Genomic DNA, 18,807 nt, shown 5'->3' on the forward strand with positions numbered 1-18,807 from the left:
CTCCTGTACGCCTCCTCGTCACCATCTGAAGTTCTGTGAACAATAATTGTGTTATTGACAATGTATAGATGGTGTTTGAGCTGTGCCGAGCCACAAAGTCATGGGTGTAGAGGGAGTAGAGCAATGGGCTAAGCGTTCATCCTTGAGGTTGACTGTCAACGAGGAGGAGATGTTATTTCCGATCTGCACAAGCTGTCGTCTCCCGGTGCGGAAGTGAAGGATCCAGTTACAGACGGAGGTACAGAGGCCCAGCCTTTGGAGCTTGTTGATTAGAATATTGAGTTGAACACCGAGCTGTAATCAATAAACAGCAGCCTAATGTAGGTATTGATGTTGTCCAGCTGATCCAAGGTTCAGTGGAGAGCCAGTGAGATTGCATCCACTGCAGACCTACTGTGATGAGAGGCAAATTACAGTGGGTCCAAGTCCTTGCTTAGCCAAGAATTGATTCTAGCCATGACCAACCTCTCAAAGCACCTCATCACAGTAGATGTGAGTGTCACTAAGCAATAGACTTTGTGATAGTTCACCCTGCTCTTTGTGGGCCCTGGTATGATTGTTGCCCTTTATAAGCAGGTGGGAACCTCCGACTAGTGTAGTGAGAGATTGAAGATGTGCTTAATCACTGCCACCAGTTGGTTGCTTTGCTACTGGAAGCAAGTCTTTCATTGCAACTGTACTTCACCTGAACTTAACTTATACTGTATTATGTCTTCTCCTCATGTTTCATTTTTAACTTTTAACCTCTCTATCTTTTGTCACCTGTAATACTCCTTACTCTCAAGAGCCTTTGCTTCATTGACAACTGAACCTCAGTGAGGACCATTGTCGGTTTCTCTCCCAGATATTGATTCCAATCTAACAGTCCTATGCTCAATTTACATCGGTAATAATCACAATGCATTATTACAATTGACTGGTAGAACTAAAACCTAGAACTTTTTTTTATTAAGAGAATGCACCTTCAAAAGATTCAACGCTATTATGTGTCACTAAAGATGACACGAAATAAACTGCTGATGTTAAAGCATGCGCTCAGAATATAATGCACCCATACAAGCTTTCGACAGTGCATTCAACAGAGGTACATTAAAACCGACAGAGAAAAAACTAGTCAGATTCGCAAACGACAAATTTCACCTCGACGCGCATTTACAGGTCACTCGATTGTCAACAGGGCCAACCAATCAGCCTGCGTCCTCTACAGAGGAGGCGACCAATCACCGCGTATTGTGAGGGCGGGTTCCTGGGTGACAAACGAGGAAGGCCCGGGTGTACGGCGGTAAGGAGAAGGAAGCTCAGGCTGTGTACCTTGCTGGTAAGTTACACAGTGGAAACTCGGCTATCACTGCACCGTAATGCTGTCTGCCCTCCGGCAAACCCTGAATTGCACTGGTACTTATCTCCGCAAATAAGAGGATGCCTGTCGAATGGAGTGGGGCCGGGGGGGGGGGGGGCGGGATGCAACGACCTCTGCAATAATGCAGCCTGAAGGTTGCAATCCCACTGCTGACATTGCAGTAATTCTCATTTGCGTGTCGAAATTAAACCAGAAACACTTAAATTATTATGCAACGAGCTGTGCTGCATTAGTATGCAAAACAGCAGCAATCGGAAAGTTGCTATTTGCGGTGAGGAAGGTGCTTGGCGTTGAGGCCCTGATGTGACCTTCTGTGGGATTTAATTGCAGAATCATTGGCTTCAAATAAAACGCTCCGCGTTGACCTCTTGATACCGTGTTCACCATGTAACGTTACACGTGTTAAAGGCGCACAAACAATATAAAGTACTTTCATGCAATATTCCCGCTCGGATACGGGCCTTTCGGCGTACCAAGTGTATGCTAATGGTCAACTACCAATGTATTCGTGCACTTGAACTGCAGTTTACAATGCCTTGGCGATTAAGTGTGAAAGTATTTGCCTCGACCATGGATAGTGCTGCAACTAGCCAGTATTTTGGATTGTGTGTTTACTACTGATAAGAAAAAAAATGTACTCCTCCAGTTCGTTAATTTCCCTTTGGAAAGTAAATGTTGTTGCTTGGCTGATGTCAATATTATGTGGGTCCGATGGAAATTCTGTACAGAGGGTAATGCCACACTGAGCAGCACATAAGATTCTGTAAGAATTCAGTGGACGGGCAGCATTTGTGGAGCGGAATAGTTGACGTTGGAGACTCTATCTGGACCCTTGAAGGGTCTTGATTCAACATGTTTCTTTCCATTGATACTGCCCGACCCACTGAGCTCCTCCAGCATCTTGTGTTGCTCCAGATCCCAGCATCTGCAAACTCTGTGACCCCGCTCAGCTGCGTCTTACTTACCAACATTTGTGCTCTTCATTCCCCTTAGGTGAATTAGATGCCTAGCCGTGGCTATGGCTACCAGCCTGGATGCCGATATTGTTCGGGAGGTGTTAGAATGCCCCATCTGCATGGAGACCTTCAACCAGACTGCAATAAGACCGAAGCTCCTGCAGTGTGGACACACCATATGTAAGCAGTGTCTGGAAAAGCTGATAGCCGATAGCATTAATGGAGTACGTTGCCCCTTCTGCAGTAAAATAACCAGGATGAACAACCTGTCCCAGCTGTCAGACAATCTGACGGTTTTAAAGATTATTGACTCAGCCAGCCTGAGCGAGGCGATGTGCATGGTCATGTGCAAAGTCTGTCGCAAGAGGCTGCCTCGCAACTTCTGCCAGAAATGCGGCCTGGTCCTCTGCGAGACCTGCAGGACTGACCAACACCAGGCGCAGGGGCACCCGGTCGTCACCATCCGGGCCGCAGCCGAGCAGCGGCGGAAGGAGATCGGGGCCAAGCTCGGTGGGCTGCGGGAAATGCTGGCCGATATGCAGCGCAAGAAGGCAGCGGTGGATGCTGTTGCGAAAAGCATGCAGGCCAAGTACAAGGCCGTCCACCAGGAATATTCCCGGGCCGAGAGGAGGGTGCAGGAAGAGCTGGCCAAATCCCGCAGGGCTTTCACCTCGGCTGTGTCGGAAGTGGAGAGGATGAACAACCAAGTACTGGAGGAACATGCCTACCTGATCAACATCGCGGAGGTGCAGATTGTCTCTCGGTGCGATTACCTCAGCACCAAAATCAAGCAGGCAGACACTGCGCTTCTGGAGGAGGACGTCGACGAAGAAGATCCTGATCTGACTAACAACATGCCTGCTCAGTTGACACTGCAGCAGCCGGAACTGGTTAAAAAGGATCACCTGGATCCCATTGAAGTTGGTCAGCTTGAATCGAGGCCTCACACAGTCACCATCCAAGAAACGCTCATGGAGACGTTCGCCCCCTCTGAGCTGGCCCAAGAGGTAGACTCTTCCAAAGAGATGGCCAGCTTTCCATCTCCAGCTTCTCCACCCAAAAGCAGGGTGCCTGAAAGCGTGGCCTCCGGGCCTCCGAGCTGCCAGCTCCTGAAGAAGATCGGGTCACATGGCAACCTGCCTGGGATGTTCCACCTCCCGGTGAGCCTGTGCGTGACTGTGCAAGGGGAAGTGCTGGTGGCAGATCGGGGCAACTTCCGGGTGCAGCTCTTCAACAGGAAAGGCTTCATGAAGGAGATTCGAAGAAGCCCAAACAGTATCGACAACTTTGTTCTGAGTTTTCTTGGCGCTGAGCTCCCCAACCTGATACCACTTTCTGTGGCTGTGAATAGCAGCGGCTTAATTGGCATCACAGATAACTATGACAACTCTGTCAAGATCTACACGACTGGGGGCCAGTGTGTGGCCTGTCACAGGAACCAGCTGACAAAGCCCTGGGGCATTGCAGCAATGCCGTCGGGGCAGTTTGTGGTGACAGATGTGGAAGGCGGGAAGCTGTGGTGCCTAACAGTTGACCGTAACGTTGGCGTGGTAAACTACTCCCGGCTGTGCGGCGCGGTCAGGCCCAAGTTCGTGACCTGTGATGCCAACGGCAGCATCTACTTCACCCAGGGCCTGGGCCTGAACTTAGAGAACAGTCAGAACGAGCACCACTTGGAGGGCGGCTTCTCCATTGGCTCCGTCAACTCGGAGGGGCAGCTCAGCCGACAGTACAGCCACTTCTTCGCCGAGAACGAAGACTTCCGCTGCATCGCGGGGATGTGCGTCGACACGGGTGGGAACCTCATCGTTGCTGACAGCGGACGCAAGGAGATCCTCCTCTTTCCCAAGGAGGGTGGGTTTGTCAGCCTGTTGCGGGAAGGCCTGGTGTGTCCAGTTGGTGTGGCTGTGTCAGCAAAGGGCCAGCTTCTGGTGTTGGACTGCTGGGATCACTGCATTAAGATCTACAGCTATCATGCAAGGCGGCAGATTGTAAACTGATCTCCAAAAGGCAAGTGAGCTCGTTCCTGTCAGCGGAGCAATCAACTGTTTTAGACTTGGTCTCCTTGTCCTTGTGAAATGGAGACCTCACTGACGATAACAATATCTAATTAAGATCTGACCATGAAACTAACTCTTCTGCATGCTGGAAAGCATATTAAATAGACCACTCTGGCACATGGTCACGGCAAACGGTCAGATCATTTGATCTGCAGTTTGTAAAACAGTACTTGAAGTTACCTTGCTTCACAGTGAATGCCACTTTAATAAAGCGTTTTAGAAAATTAAATTAGTTTTTTTTTAATACTGCATTCTGGAACAGTAATGATAATCTCAAAAGAAAAATTTGCAAAATGTTTTCTTGTTTCATTTCTTGAGCACCCTAATGCATTGAAAGTATGGTTGGCGTTCTTGGCCCAAAACATTGATTGTTTAATCCCCTCCATAGGTTCTGCTGAATTCCTCCAGCATTTTGTTTGTGTTTCAGAATGGTTGTGTTTAGACAACAGCCAGTTTTGAGGCTGTCACTTCAGCTAAGTTAATAAGATGTTTTGTTGACAGACTGATAAGGAAAGTGGAGTTTCTTTTAAATAAAGCAGTTACTCTCTCAAGCCTATTTTTGTGTATCTGGTGTAAACTGATGCGGCACAGAAGTGCTCTGCAGATAGGTCAGCGAAGTGTTTTTAAATTTTTCATTTAAAATGCTATGTTGCATGCCACTGAAGTGAAAATACATTATCCATAAATGGAAAACCTCCACTCTTGTTAATACCTTGGGTAATTATTGCTTCCCTTGGAACTCAAGCAAACACCTCTGAAATAATTGCTACAGATTTCCTTCTGGTCATTGGCTGGACACTTGACAGTCATCGCCATTGTCATAAGGTGGCTGTCAGTCATAGTCTTGTCAGATTTTATGTTTTTGTTTTTATTATCTCTGTTTAATCATATTGTTAAGTTATAGAGCTATACAAAACAGAAACAGGCCATTCGAACAAACTTGTCCGTGCCAACCAAGTCCCATTTGACTGCATTTGGCCCATATCCCTCTAAATCTTTCCTGTTTACATGTGTTTTAAATATCTTAAATTGTATCTTCCACTCCACAGAACAAACTGTATGTGGGGTTGAGCCAGTTACGGGGTGGGGAAGTGTTAAATTCTGTCATATAAGATCAGTACTGCACAGATCTGTCAAGACTCTGAGCTTCCATTAATTTGTATTGACCTGAAAGGTAGCAGCTTCGTTTCCAACCTTGTTCACCTTTTCCTTTACTCCAGACATCAGTTAATTTAGGAACACAAAGTTAAAGTGAGAGAAATACACACTTGGATATTACAGCCCTAAATCAGAAGGTTCTAGATCTAAATTTCATTTCAAAAATTTGATTATGAAAATATGTTCCCAAATCGGTTCAGTAGTGAGGGAGCACTGGATCAGATCTTTAACCAATGTTCTGCTTTTGCAAGTGGAACTACAACTGTTCACGTCACTAGATAGGAAAGATCAAAGCTGAATTTGCATTTATGAGATTAAAAACTTCACCACACTGGTGGTGTGGGAGTTTACTGAGAGCTCTATGGTTGCCATGTTTACGAATTTACAACATAACTCAGTGCAAAAGGTTTACGTGGGGCAGGATTTGTTAGGTGTGTCCAGGAAGGATTCCTAAGACAATATGCAGATGGACCGACTAGAGAAGAGGCCATCCTGGATCTGGTACTGACAATGAACCTGGTCAGGTGACAGATCTATCAGTGGGTGAGCATTTTGGAGACGGTGACCACAACTCCCTAACCTTTACCATAGACTTGGACAAGCATAGGAGCAGAGAATGTGGAAAAGTATTTATAGAACATAGAACGTAGAAGAGTACAGCACAGTACAGGCCCTTCGGCCCACAATGTTGTGCCAACCCTCAAACCCTGCCTCCCATATAAGCCCCCACCTTAAATTCCTCCATATACCTGACTAGTAGTCTCCTAAACTTCACTAGTGTATCTGTCTCCACCACTGACTCAGGCAGTGCATTCCACGCACCAACCACTCTCTGAGTAAAAAACCTTCCTCTTATATCCTCCTTGAACTTCCCACTCCTTACCTTAAGGAGCAGTGGTGCCCTAGGGAAGAGGTGCTGGCTATCCAGTCTCTCAGTTCATCACCTTTGTTCCTGATGCTTCTTGCATTGAGGTACACACATTTCAGCCCTTCTATCTTACTGTCTTTACACTGTTTATTCTGCTTCTCTTTCCTCAAAGCCTCTCTGTATGTTAGATCTGGCTTTACTCCATGCACTTCTTTCACTGCTCTATCGCTCTGGGTCCCATCCCCCTCGCAAATTAGTTTAAACCCTCCCGAACCATGCTAGTAAACCTACCTGCAAGGATATTGCTCCCCCTTGAGTTCAGATGCAACCCATCCAATCTGTACAGGTCCCACCTTCCCCAGAAGAGATCCCAATGATCTAGAAATCTGAAACCCTGCTCCCTGCACCAAATCCTTAGCCACGCATTCAGCTGCCATCTCCTTCAATTCTTACCATCACTGTCATGTAGCACTGGCAGCAATCTTGAGAACGCCACCCTTGAGGTCCTGTTCTTCAGCCTTCTGCCTAGTTCCGGAAACTCACACTTCAGGACCTCATCCCTCATCCTGCCTATGTCGTTGGTCCCAACATGTATCACGACTTCTGGTTGCTTTCCCTCTCGTACCAGGATGTCCTGCACCCGGTCAGAGACATGCGGGACCCTGGCACCCGGGAGGCAACAAACCATGCGGGTGTCCTTCTCACGTCCACAAAATCTGCTGTCTACTCCCCTGACTATAGAGTCTCCAATGACGACAGCTCTCCTTTTCTCTGTCCCACCCTTCTGCACCACAGGGTCAGACTCAGTGCCGGAGGCCCTGCCACCGTGGCTCAAACCTGGTCGGTCGTCCCCACCAACAGTATCCAGGACGGTAAACTTATTATTCAGGGGAATGGCTACAGGGGTGCTCTGCACTACCTGTCTGCTCACCTTTGCTTTCCCCTCTCTGACTGTCACCCAACGACCTGCTTCCGACAGCCTAGGTGTGACAACCTCCCTGTAGCTCTCATCTATGACTGCCTCTTCCTCCCTTATGAGTCGAAGGTCATCCAGCTGCTGCTCCAGATTCCTTACACGGTCTTCCAGATCGCCCAGCCGTATGCACTTCTGGCAGATGTGACTCTACGGGAGAGGGGAGTTCCCCCAAGACTGCCACATCTCACATGAGAGGCACATCACTGTCTCAGGAGACATTGTAAAAACTAACTGCGAGCTAGCTTGTCCTCTGCCTCTTCTCATGGAAGCCTCTTAAGTCAAAGCCTCAAAGCTCCACTCCTTCACTGGCCGCTTTTATTTGGGGGAGGAAATTAGGAGTGTGAATTGGGAACAGATGTACTCAGGGGAATGCACTACAGAAATGCAGAGATTGTTTAGGGAGCACTTGCATGGGGTTCTGGATAGGTTTGTCCAACTGTGGCAGGGAAAGGATGGTAGGGTGAAGGAATCATGGTGAGGAGGTGTGGAACATTTTGTCCAGAGGAAGAAAGAAGCATACTTAAGGTTTAGGAAACAATAATCAGGCAGGGTTCTAGAGAGTTACAAGGTAGCCAGGAAGAAGGAGTTTAATGGACTTAGGAGAGCTATAAAAGAACATGAAAAGTCCTTAACAAGTAGGATTAAGGGAAAACCTCAAGGTGTTCCAAGTGAGGGTTGGACCCATTAGGGATAAAAGAGGAAATGTGCTTGGAGTTGGAGGACCTTAATAAATACTTTGCTTCAGTATTCAGAGTGAGAGGGACCTTGACAAACAGGTTAATATGCTGAAACATGTCAGTGTTAAGAAAGAGAATGTGCTGGAACTTTAAAAAAAACACATTAGAATAGATAAAAGTCCCTGATGCTGGACAGAATATACCCCAGGTTACCATGGGCAAGGGAAGAGATTGTTGCGTCTTTGATCTTTGGGTCCTCACTGGGCACGGAAGTAGTACCAGAACATTGGAGTGCGGTAAATGTTATTCCTTTGTTCAGGAAAGGTAATAGGGATAATCCTAGGAATTATAGACCAGTGAGTCTTACATCAGTGGTTGGGCCAACTGTTGGAGAGAATTCTTAGAGACAGGACCTGAGAGTATTTGAAGGTGCATAGTCTGATTAGGGATGGTCAACTTTGTGAAGGAAAAGTTGTGCCTCACAAGCCTTATTCAATTCTTTGAGAAAGTGACAAAAACACATTGATAAAGGTAGAGCAGTGGAAGTGGTGTATGGATTTTAAAGTATTTGCCAAGAATTTTCATGGTAGGGTCATTCAGAAAGTCAGGAGGCGTGGGATCCAGGGAAATTTGGCTGTGTGGATTCAGAATTGGCTTGCTCACAGAAGGCAAAGAGTGATAAAAGATGGAGCATATTCTGCCTGTAGGTTAGTGACTAAAGGGATCCCTGCTTTTGTGATTGTTATAAATGACTTGAACGAGGAAGTAGAAGGGTAGGTTAGCAAGTTTGCAGATGACGTGAAGGTTGGTGGTGGTGTGGATAGTGTAGAAGATTGTCACAGATTACAAAGAGACAATAATGGATATAGAGCTGAGCTGAGAAGTAGCAGATAGAATTCAATCTGGAAAACTGAGGTGATACGCATTTTTAAGGTTGAACTTGAAGGCAGGGAACAGGATTAATGACAGTGTGGAGGATCGGAGGGATCTTGGGGGTCCATGTCCATAGATCCGACAAAGTTGCCACTCAAGTTGATAGGGTTGTTAAGAGGGCATATGGTGTATTGGCCTTCATTAGTTGGAGGATTGAGTTCAAAAGCAACAAAGTAATGTTACAGCTCTATAAATCTCTGGTTAGACCGCACTTGGAGTATGATGTTGAGTTCTGGTTGCCTCATTCAAGAAAGGATATGGAAGCTTTAGAGAGGGTGCAGAGGAGATTTACCAGGATACTGCCTGGATTATAGAGCATGTCTTATGAGGATAGTTTGAGCAAGCTAGGGGTTTTCTCTTTGGAATCAAAGATGATGAGAGGTGAGTTATTGATGGTTCATAAGAGGCATAGGTAGAGTGGACAGCTAGAAACTTTTTACCCAGAGCAGAAATGGCTAATATGTGGGGGCATAATTTTAAAGTGATTTGAGGAAAGTATAGGGGGGATGTCAGAGATAGGTTTTTCTTGCATAGAAAGTGGTGGGTGTGTGGAACACCTTGCATGGGTAGTGGTAGAGGCAGATACATTAGGGATATTTATGAGTCTCTGAGATAGGCAGGTGATTGAAAATTTGAAGGGAAGTGTAAGGTTGATCTTGGGCTAAAAGGTTGGCACAACATCGTGGGCTGAAGGGCCTGTGCTGTACTGTTCTATAGTATATTCTGTGTTTTATGACCATACTTCATTGGTTGTAAAGTTAAAATAAATTAGCCCTTTTTATTCATGCATTAGAAGAAATTATCCAAAATTTGTCTGAAGTCTACCCTGGCCTCAACAGCCAGTGGTTACCAGTCTTCTAGTGTACATAAACTGTGTTGGATCAGATGTTATAACTCTTTTCTGCTGATATAAGTTTATAATGCTCTTTTGTTTTTGTTTTGCTTACAAGATTGGAACAATAAGGAATAGAAATGCAGATAGATGGAGTTAATAGTTCATGAGTAAGCCAAGGTGATTTTTCAGTAGAAGGTTGAGGGACTGGCTTCCTACAAAGTATTTATTATTAAGCTCAGATGTTGAATTAAGTTTGTGGCTGCCCTCTTAAAGTGATCAATACTAGGTTCTTGGATACAATTTGAAGAGCAAGACTGTTTATTACCATCCATTGACACTGCCTGACTTGTTGAATTCCTCCAGTATTTTGTGTGTATTGCTCTAGATTTCCAGCAACTACAGAATCTCTTGTGTTTATGATAAACCAGCTATGCTGGTTTAAGCTATCAGAACAGTTATGTTTCTAATAGTTTTACACAAATGAAAGAGAAATTAAGAAAACAAATAACTAAATGCAGTCATTTGTATTCATTCTTCATTGTGGGAATCAATATGGATTCTCATTATTACTTCGGAGCTTGCTTGTGGCACTCCCCTGAGCTGTTCAGGAGCAGAATATTCATAAAAAAAGAGATGACCCATTAACTTCAATTCTGGATTGTCCATTTCTGCAGAAACCCTGGAATTCTCACAGTTACAAAGGCAGCTGATGATCTGCCCCTCTGAAATCAAAACAAAGTTTGTTGTTGCCTTAGAACCCAATGGAAAAACTGTTTCTATTTAGACATTAGTCATCCAACACAAAGATAAATTGTAGTTCTAATCAATTAATAGACACCATAGGTAAAATTAGTATTATAAGTTAACACCAGACAAGCCTAGATAATGTATGCTGATTTATGCATCAAGTATTGGTGCTCCCAAAACTTTTAAATTTTGGTCACAAATTTTTTCCTTAAAGGGCATTTTGGGATAGGAAAGCTGTTTTATTTAAAATCCTTCTCCTAGACAACATCTATCAGAATGCCTGGGTTTTTCAGTGAACATTTCTTTCTGCCTTCAGTTTTATCTTTATGCTTTGGACTTCTAACATCATTTGCTGCCAGGCATGGATCCAGAGAGATCCCAGGGATCAAGTGACTGGTGACATCAAACAAGCAAAGTGGCAATAAGCAATCTTACAGATAATGACTCATAAAAGTTTTGCATACTTTACAGAAAACCAGGAACATACACGTGACAGTTAAGTAGAGGATGATGATGAAGCTTTTCCTTTTATTTTATTTTGTATTCAATTTCTTCAACTTTTGAAAGAAAAACGATACACAAAATTGTACATTTTTAAGGACTGACATGGTACCAAGCAATAATGTTTCAGAGTACCATTAAAAACTCACATGGACCTTTTTCAATGAAGAACAATAATTTCAAAATACTCTGAAAATAGTTAACCACAGTTCAATTGATAATACTTGATTCCACTGGCAAATGCAGCAAACAGTCTGGAAAAGGGTTATGTTACTAACACCAACTTTGTGATTTCCTTGGTAATGCACAAACAGGGATCCTACATTGCTGGCAGTTTTGTGATGGTGTGATGGTTAAACCCAATATTACTATTACAAACTGGGCCCAAATACTTAAAGAGCATCTTTTCCGAGGATGTAAAGTACTTTCTCGTCCGTGAGTAAATCACAGTTCAGAAATAAACCATACTCACTTTTCTCGGTAATTATTATGGTTTTTTGGAGGCCTGGCAATGAAGAATCAATCACCTGCCAGATCATCCATATCCTTATATTGAAATTAATCTGAAAAGCTCACTTGAAGGGTCTCGGCCCAAAACGTTGACTGTTTACTCTTTTCCATAGATGCTGCCTGGCCTGTTGAGCTCCTCCAGCATTTTGTGTGCGTTGCTTTGGATTTCCAGCATCTGCAGATTTTCTCATGTATGGATCATGGCTGGAGTGCACGCCAATGCTTAACTTTTTTTGTTGGGTTTATCTACTCGTAAACAGGCATGTCCTCAGTGTGATACCAATGTAGATTTTCTGTCATTGTATTTGGACACAAAGGTCTGTCAGTTGAAAATTTCATACTAGGTCAGCTGAGTAACACGTTTTAAAATGAGGAAGGGGAAACTGCATGAGCAGTACCAAGGGACTGGCTTCAAAATGTAGGTATTTAAATAATAATCCTACTTTGGCAATGGAATACGATGGCGCACCACTTGCACTATTGTGGACTTGTCTCTGTGTCAGTTTTTACAGTCGTGTATAATTTATGTATAAATTAATGTCTGTGTGTTGTCCATACCTACCTGTTGTTCATTGTACCTGTACCCCACCATACTCACACACACAACAATAAACTTGACTTAAAAGTAAGGAAGCAGGATGAGAGCCCTGGAGAAGTTCAAAGCTCCAAGTGGCTTGCCGGCAGTGACAGGTGTAGAGGACAGAACTGTATAAAACTTGTGTCCAGCACTGTAGTTCTTTGGGTTGTTGTGGAGTTGCAGAGATTGATCATGGAAGTGCTGTTCCCTACAACCATAAAATTGATCTCTTGATAGCATTAACAATGTATGTGAAGGGGTGTTTTTCATCTTACCTTTCTGATATTGGAGCCAAAGCTGCTGCTGGACCTTCTTACTTGGAAAATGTATTTTGCATGTGAGCTCCGAGCCATAAAGAGCCTCAGCAATGTAGTGACTACCGTATTGCTGGATGATGGATATCAGGTCCTCTCTGCTGCTATCCGCCTTCAACACTTTCAACACGTTGGAGAAACCTGAACACAAATACAAGATAAAAAGCTGGGACTTCAGCCTCTTGCAAACCAAACATAAAAACATTTTATATATATAATGTGTTTTTGAGTGACTTCTGCTTTTTTTTCTTAGCTATTTTGATTCATGTGTTGTGAATATTTTTCACCTTGGCTCCAGAGGAATGCTGTTTCATTTGGCTGTATTCATGTATGTTTGATAATTCAGCCAGAATTTGATGTAATGGTCAATATGATTGCAGCTGACCTGTACTGTCTGGCCCCCCAGCGCTCTTTATTCACATACAATTTAAAAACTGACGATCTTGAAAATACTTATTGATTCATCTACCATAACTCAAGTGGGTGTGGAATTACTAAAATTTGCATCCTTCCTCATCTTCATCTTAATTTGGAAGCCTCTTGTCCTATCAGTCTCTTAGCCCAGTTCTGAATTCCTGGTTACGAACACAATCATACAGTATTTGTAACTTTTTTTAAAATTATCAATTTTTTCAACTGATGAGAGAATTGAATTTGGCAAATAATTGCAATTTATTCTCTATAATTCTTCAGTTCAAAGCTCTATGGTAGCTTGTTCAGGAGCTGTTGTTTAGGAATATGTACCAAGGCAAGATGGTATAATCCAGCTAATGTTATTGTTGGGCCCTCATGGCAAGCCCCATGAATGGTGGAAAGGAAAATAGGCTGGGATTCTCAAATCTTATCATTAATTAATATTACTTATTGAGGAAAATACACTTGGTGGCCACTTTCTTAGGTACACCTGCTTGTTAATTCAAATACCTAATCAGCCAATCATCTGTCAGCAACGCAATGCATAAAAAGCATGCAGACATGGTCAAGAGGTTCAGTTGTTATTTAGAATAAGCATCAGAATGGGAAAGAAATGTGATCTAAGTGACTTTGACCGTGAAAAATGGTGCCAGCCGGGGTGGTCTGAGTATCTCAGAAACTGCTGATCTCCTGATATTTTCATGTACAATAGTCTCTAGAGTTTACAGGGAATGTTGCAAAAAAACAGAACAAAAAAATCCAGTGAGCAGCAGTTCTGTAGGCAAAAATGCCTTGTTAATGAGAGAGGTCAGAGGAGAATGGTCAGACTGGTTCAGGTTGACGGGAAGGTGACAGTAACTCAAAGAACCATGCGTTACAACAGAGGTGTGCAGAAGAGCATCCTGAACACACTTGTCGAATTTTGAAATGGATGGGCTACAGCAGCAGAAAACCACGAAGGTACACTAGGTGGTCAATTTATTATGTACAAGAAGTTTTGCAACGTGTAAAAAAAAACTAACTTTCTGACATTCACTATCAAGGTACATAGATGGTTCACAAACACTTGGGTGAGCACTTAGGTAATCATCTAATAAATAATCAGTGCTTTCAAGAGGGATTTGGGGAGAGTAACATTATGGTACAAAAGCCATAATGGTGAATGAACTCTATGGATCAAGCTGTATCTATGGAGGCAAAAGGTATGTCGCAAAGTTTTGGGCCAAGACTCTGCACCAAGTCTTTATTAAGGTATGATATATTCAATAATGCAATGAATGATGCTACTCATCCGTACATTCCCATTATGGGGGCGGGGGCGGAGGCGGTGAGGGTAAAATGTGCAAAATCTCTCCTTAAAGAAATCCAAGAATTGTGTTGAACCAAAACCATTAGAGTGAATAAAAATGCAGCGTCATTTGCTAATCTGTACTTAAGTTCAAGGAGGAAAATTATAAGAGAATAATTATTTAAAAATGTAAAAGAGATGCCAAGTGTAGACCATATGCGATGCTGTTAAATGAATGGAAGATATATGTTAGCACTGGAGTTAAACTATGAAGAGTTTAACATTAACTGTTTATTTTTTATTACATCTGGATCAACCAAGAGTATTATTTTGGAAGGGGACAGAAGGTCAGTTGATGCTGAAAATTCTTGAACTATATGTTGTATATTGTGAATAAATTTTTGAGTGTTCATCAGTTGTGAAGCACTTCCAATTATAAAGTTACTTAATGATAGAACTGATCCAAATCTGGTTTCATGATCATTAATCAAACTTGTACAAAATTATCTGGCTGAGAAAATGAATCAGGTTTTAGCAAATGTACCACAAAGTAGATGTAAACATAGTTATAGATAGCGTTTTTCAAGAATGTATTATCTTGTGGAGCACCGTGTAGATTTATCTGAATATTGCTGGATTACAAGGATTAAGCTCTAAGGGAATTTTTTGCACAGAGTGCTGAAGCTTGTTTAAGTTTTAAAATTTTGCTTGCAGTAGTGTCTATTAAATTGCATATATATGCTTGAATATTTCTCATAAATCAAATACAAGATTTAAGAAGGAGCTTTTGACTCCAAATCAGAAAGACCTTTAGTATCTTCATGGATGGCAAGATTTCACAGTGCTTCTCTTGATGTAAAGATTCTGGGAAGTAGTGTTGTGAGAAAGACAGAACCATTGTCCATTAAACAGGAAATGTTATATAATAAAATGCTTTCCTGTGATTACTAATAAGCTAATTAATAATTGTAGCACCAGACTGAACCATGTATGACATAATATTGTTCACTTCTGTACATGCTGAAAGTGACTTATTTATTGTGGAGAAACAATCTTGCCTTGGTTCACTGTACCTCTTCTCACTGAGCATTCTTTGCATATTGATGTCTTGATCCAGTTTCCAATATTGGTTTGCATTGAATGCTAAGCAGTGGTGATGAAGTCTCTCTTTTAAAAAAAAGCTTTCAGGACTGCACCAATAACATAGCCTGCTTCTTTGTTTACAGCAATTATATTTTATGCATTTTTAAATAATGGGTTTTATATAGTAATGCTTTAGGCACAAAAATAATATATAATTTTACAATTGGAGAAATCAAAAGCACAACCAGGCATTCATGCTATTATTTGAACAAAGTAAAATGAGAGGAACTTACATTCACAGTCCTGCACCATATACATACTTGTAACTCATCCCATTACAGATGTCTTTAAATTACGGCATATCTTGGGTTTGTTTCAATGATTAAAAAATAGAGGTGGATGTTCTGCATTATGGAGATATGAACTGATAGAGAAAATAAATCTAATTCTAGCAACTGTACCAAAAATTAGTATGTATATATTTAAAGGATTTATTATCTTGTGGAGTGCAGTGTAGATTTACCAGAATAATACTGGACTCCAAGGATTAAATATGAGGAAAAGTTGGATATACGGAAGTGTTTTCTCTGGAAGTTACAAGGTTAAATTATCATTTGATTGAAATTTTCAAAATATTAAGGGATCTGAAAATGTAATGAAAAAAAATTATGCATCATTTTAAGATTTAGTATTCTAATGTTAAAGGTAATGCAAGACTTCTTCAAAGTGAAATTAGGAAAGCCACTTGCAGAGGTTGGTGAAAGTTTGGAAAAAGCTTCTGCAAATATAAATTACATTAGAGAATTTTAATAACATAAATGAAATAAAATGATCTGGGATACAGGCAGGTATATGGAGATCAACAATTATTGAATAATTCGTGTTATTCAAATGACAAAACTCCCCACTGTTATGGTTTTAAGTTGGACCAGGCAAACAAGCAAAATTGCACGTTATGAAGCAGTTCTCGTTCAATTTTCATAACTGTTCAAAGTATCATGCCCACTCCACTGAAATGAATGGTGCAATGGCAGGATGGTAGGGAACCTATTGTATCAGCTGCATTACTGGATATGCTCAGCAGGAAAAGCATGGTCTTCATTAGCATGGAAAATTTCCAAGACTTTCCATATGCTTAAATTAAGAAATTCACCACCCATTTCAAACCAATTTGCATAGACATGTAATCCATTAGATCAATTAGCATAAATTTGTTGATTTATTTTGTATGCATTAAAATGCTCTTACTGCCAAATATATACAGTACGTGGATTATTTTCGTTAAACTCAATAAGAACCTCAGCACATCAGCCTCCCATTTGAAAATCTATGATTAGATTTATGTGATAAATCTAAAAATATCTTGCAAATTGTAGTCATTAATAAAAACTGATCACATTTAAAATAGCAAGATAAACTGCACTCGCATCCCTTTAATTTTGATTGGTGAGATAATTATTAACTATGCTTCCAAACAGAATAGTTTAGAAGGTTAATTCTCTAATTTAAAATTTATTGATCTTTATTTTACATGTTATTTATACCTCTTTTTCTTTAGCCATTACAACAGAAAAAATGGATTCTGCTGATTTTGAAGGAAGCTCTTGGCTAAAATAATCATGAAGTAAAAAAAAACAGAAATTGCACTAAAGAAGGAGGGAGTACTGAGAATGGACATGTTTGATCAGACTGTGCGGTCTGATGTGAATCTCTGAGGAAACACTTGAGTGCACATGTTCTCTGATCAGTACTAACTATAAATGCACAATTCTTGCTAAAGTGTCGTTTCTAGTTATTCATTTGTTACGTGAATAAAGTAATTAGTGATATTACATTATACTTGTTTTAAAATTAAGCAATTAACTTTCCTGCAGTAATTAAAAAGAAAACTGATCATCCTCATGTTCTTAATGACTAGCTAATTTAACCACTTTTTCTGAAATTACTCATTTTAAAGGAGTGTATTTTGTTAGCTTTCAACAAAAAAAAAACTAATTTTCGCCAACACGAGGAAATCTGCAGATGCTGGAAATTCAAGCAACACACATAAAAAATGCTGGTGAACGCAGCAGGCCAGGCAGCATCTATAGGAAGAGGTACAGGTGACGTTTCGGACCAAGACCCTTTGTCAGGACTAACTGAAAGAAGAGATAGTAAGAGATTTCAAAGTGGGAGGGGGAGGGGGAGATCTCAAATGATAGGAAAAGACAGTAGGGGGAGGGATGGAGCCAAGAGCTGGAAAGTTGATTGGTAAAAGGGATACGAGGCTGGAGAAAGGAGAGGATCATGGGACAGGAGGCCTAATGAGAAAGGGGGAAGGGAGCCCAGAGAATGGGCAAGGAGTTATAGTGAGAGGCACAGAGGGAGAAAAAAGAGAGAGAAAAATAAATAAATAAATAAACAAGGGATTGGGTACGAGGGGGAGGAGGGGCATTAACGGAAGTTAGAGAAGTCAATGTTCATGCCATCAGGTTGAAGGCTACCCAGAGGGAATATATGGTGGTGTTCCTCCAACCTGAGCGTGGCTTCATCTTGACAGTAGAGGAGGCCGTGGATAGACATATCAGAATGGGAATGGGACATGGAATTAAAATGTGTGGCCACTGGGAGATCCTGCTTTCTCTGGCGGACAGAGCGTAGGTGTTCAGCGAAATGGTCTCCCAGCCTGCATCGGGTCTTGCCAATATATAGAAGGCCGCATCGGGAGCACCGGACGCAGTGCCAATATATAGAAGGTCGCATTCCTTCCAGGTGAGACGACACCTCACCTGTGAGTTGGCTGGGGTGATATACTGCATTGGTGCTCCCAATGCGGCCTTCTATATATTGGCAAGACCCGATGCAGGCTGGGAGCCCGTTTCGCTGAACACCTACATTCTGTCCATCAGAGAAAGCAGGATCTCCCAGTGGCCACACGTTTTAATTCCACGTCCCATTCCCATTCTGATATGTCTATCCACGGCCTCCTCTACTGTCAAGATGAAGCCACACTCAGGTTGGAGGAATAACACCTTATATTCCGTCTGGGTAGCCTCCAACCTGATGGATGGCATGAACATTGACTTCTCTAACTTCCGCTAATGCCCCACCTCCCCTTCGTACCATATCCCTTATTTATTTATTTCTCTCTCTCATTTTCTTCCTCTGTCCCTCTCACTAAAATTCCTTGCCCATCCTCTGGGCTCCCCTCCCCCTTTCTTTCTCCCTGGGCCTCCCATCACATGACCCTCTCCCTTCTCCAGCCTCATATCCCTTTTGCCAATCAACTTTCCAGCTCTTAGCTCCATCCCTCCCCCTCCTGTCTTCTCCTATCATTTTGGATCTCCCGCTCCCCCTCCCACTTTCAAATCTCTTACTATCTCTTCTTTCAGTTAGTCCTGACGAAAGGTCTCGGCCCGAAATGTCAACTGTACCTCTTCCTATAGATGCTGCCTGGCCTGCTGCGTTCACCAGCAATTTTTATGTGTGTTGCTTGAACTAACTTTCACCAAAATCTTCTTAGTCCTCTCTGTGGGAGGTTGAATATCTCAAGAAGTTACCTGGTCAAGTC

General features: G+C 42.2%; 2 protein-coding genes across 5 annotated transcripts in view; one reads left to right on the forward strand and one right to left on the reverse strand.

Moving 5' to 3' along the window:
• The window catches only part of LOC134359927 (astrotactin-2-like), a 1,812,737-nt gene that overhangs the window by 631,121 nt on the left and 1,162,809 nt on the right, over positions 1–18,807 (reverse strand). For all 4 annotated transcript variants that reach the window (XM_063073791.1, XM_063073790.1, XM_063073789.1 and 1 more), the window contains one exon: positions 12,434–12,613. In XM_063073791.1, coding sequence (XP_062929861.1) covers positions 12,434–12,613 — 180 coding nt within the window. The remainder of the gene's footprint in view (positions 1–12,433; positions 12,614–18,807) is intronic.
• trim32 (tripartite motif containing 32) lies at positions 1,239–4,985 on the forward strand. The gene is made up of 2 exons (XM_063073793.1): positions 1,239–1,318; positions 2,354–4,985. Exon 2 carries the CDS (start codon positions 2,379–2,381, stop codon positions 4,314–4,316), a length of 1,938 nt encoding a protein of 645 aa, XP_062929863.1. The 5' UTR covers positions 1,239–1,318; positions 2,354–2,378; the 3' UTR covers positions 4,317–4,985.

The sequence above is a fragment of the Mobula hypostoma genome, chromosome 21 (assembly GCF_963921235.1).
Source record: "Mobula hypostoma chromosome 21, sMobHyp1.1, whole genome shotgun sequence".
Classification (NCBI taxonomy): Eukaryota; Metazoa; Chordata; class Chondrichthyes; order Myliobatiformes; family Myliobatidae; genus Mobula; species Mobula hypostoma.

Excerpts from the sequence above, each read along its gene's own strand:
- trim32 (XM_063073793.1), top strand. The coding sequence starts at position 2,379 with ATGGCTACCAGCCTGGATGCCGATATTGTTCGGGAGGTGTTAGAATGC.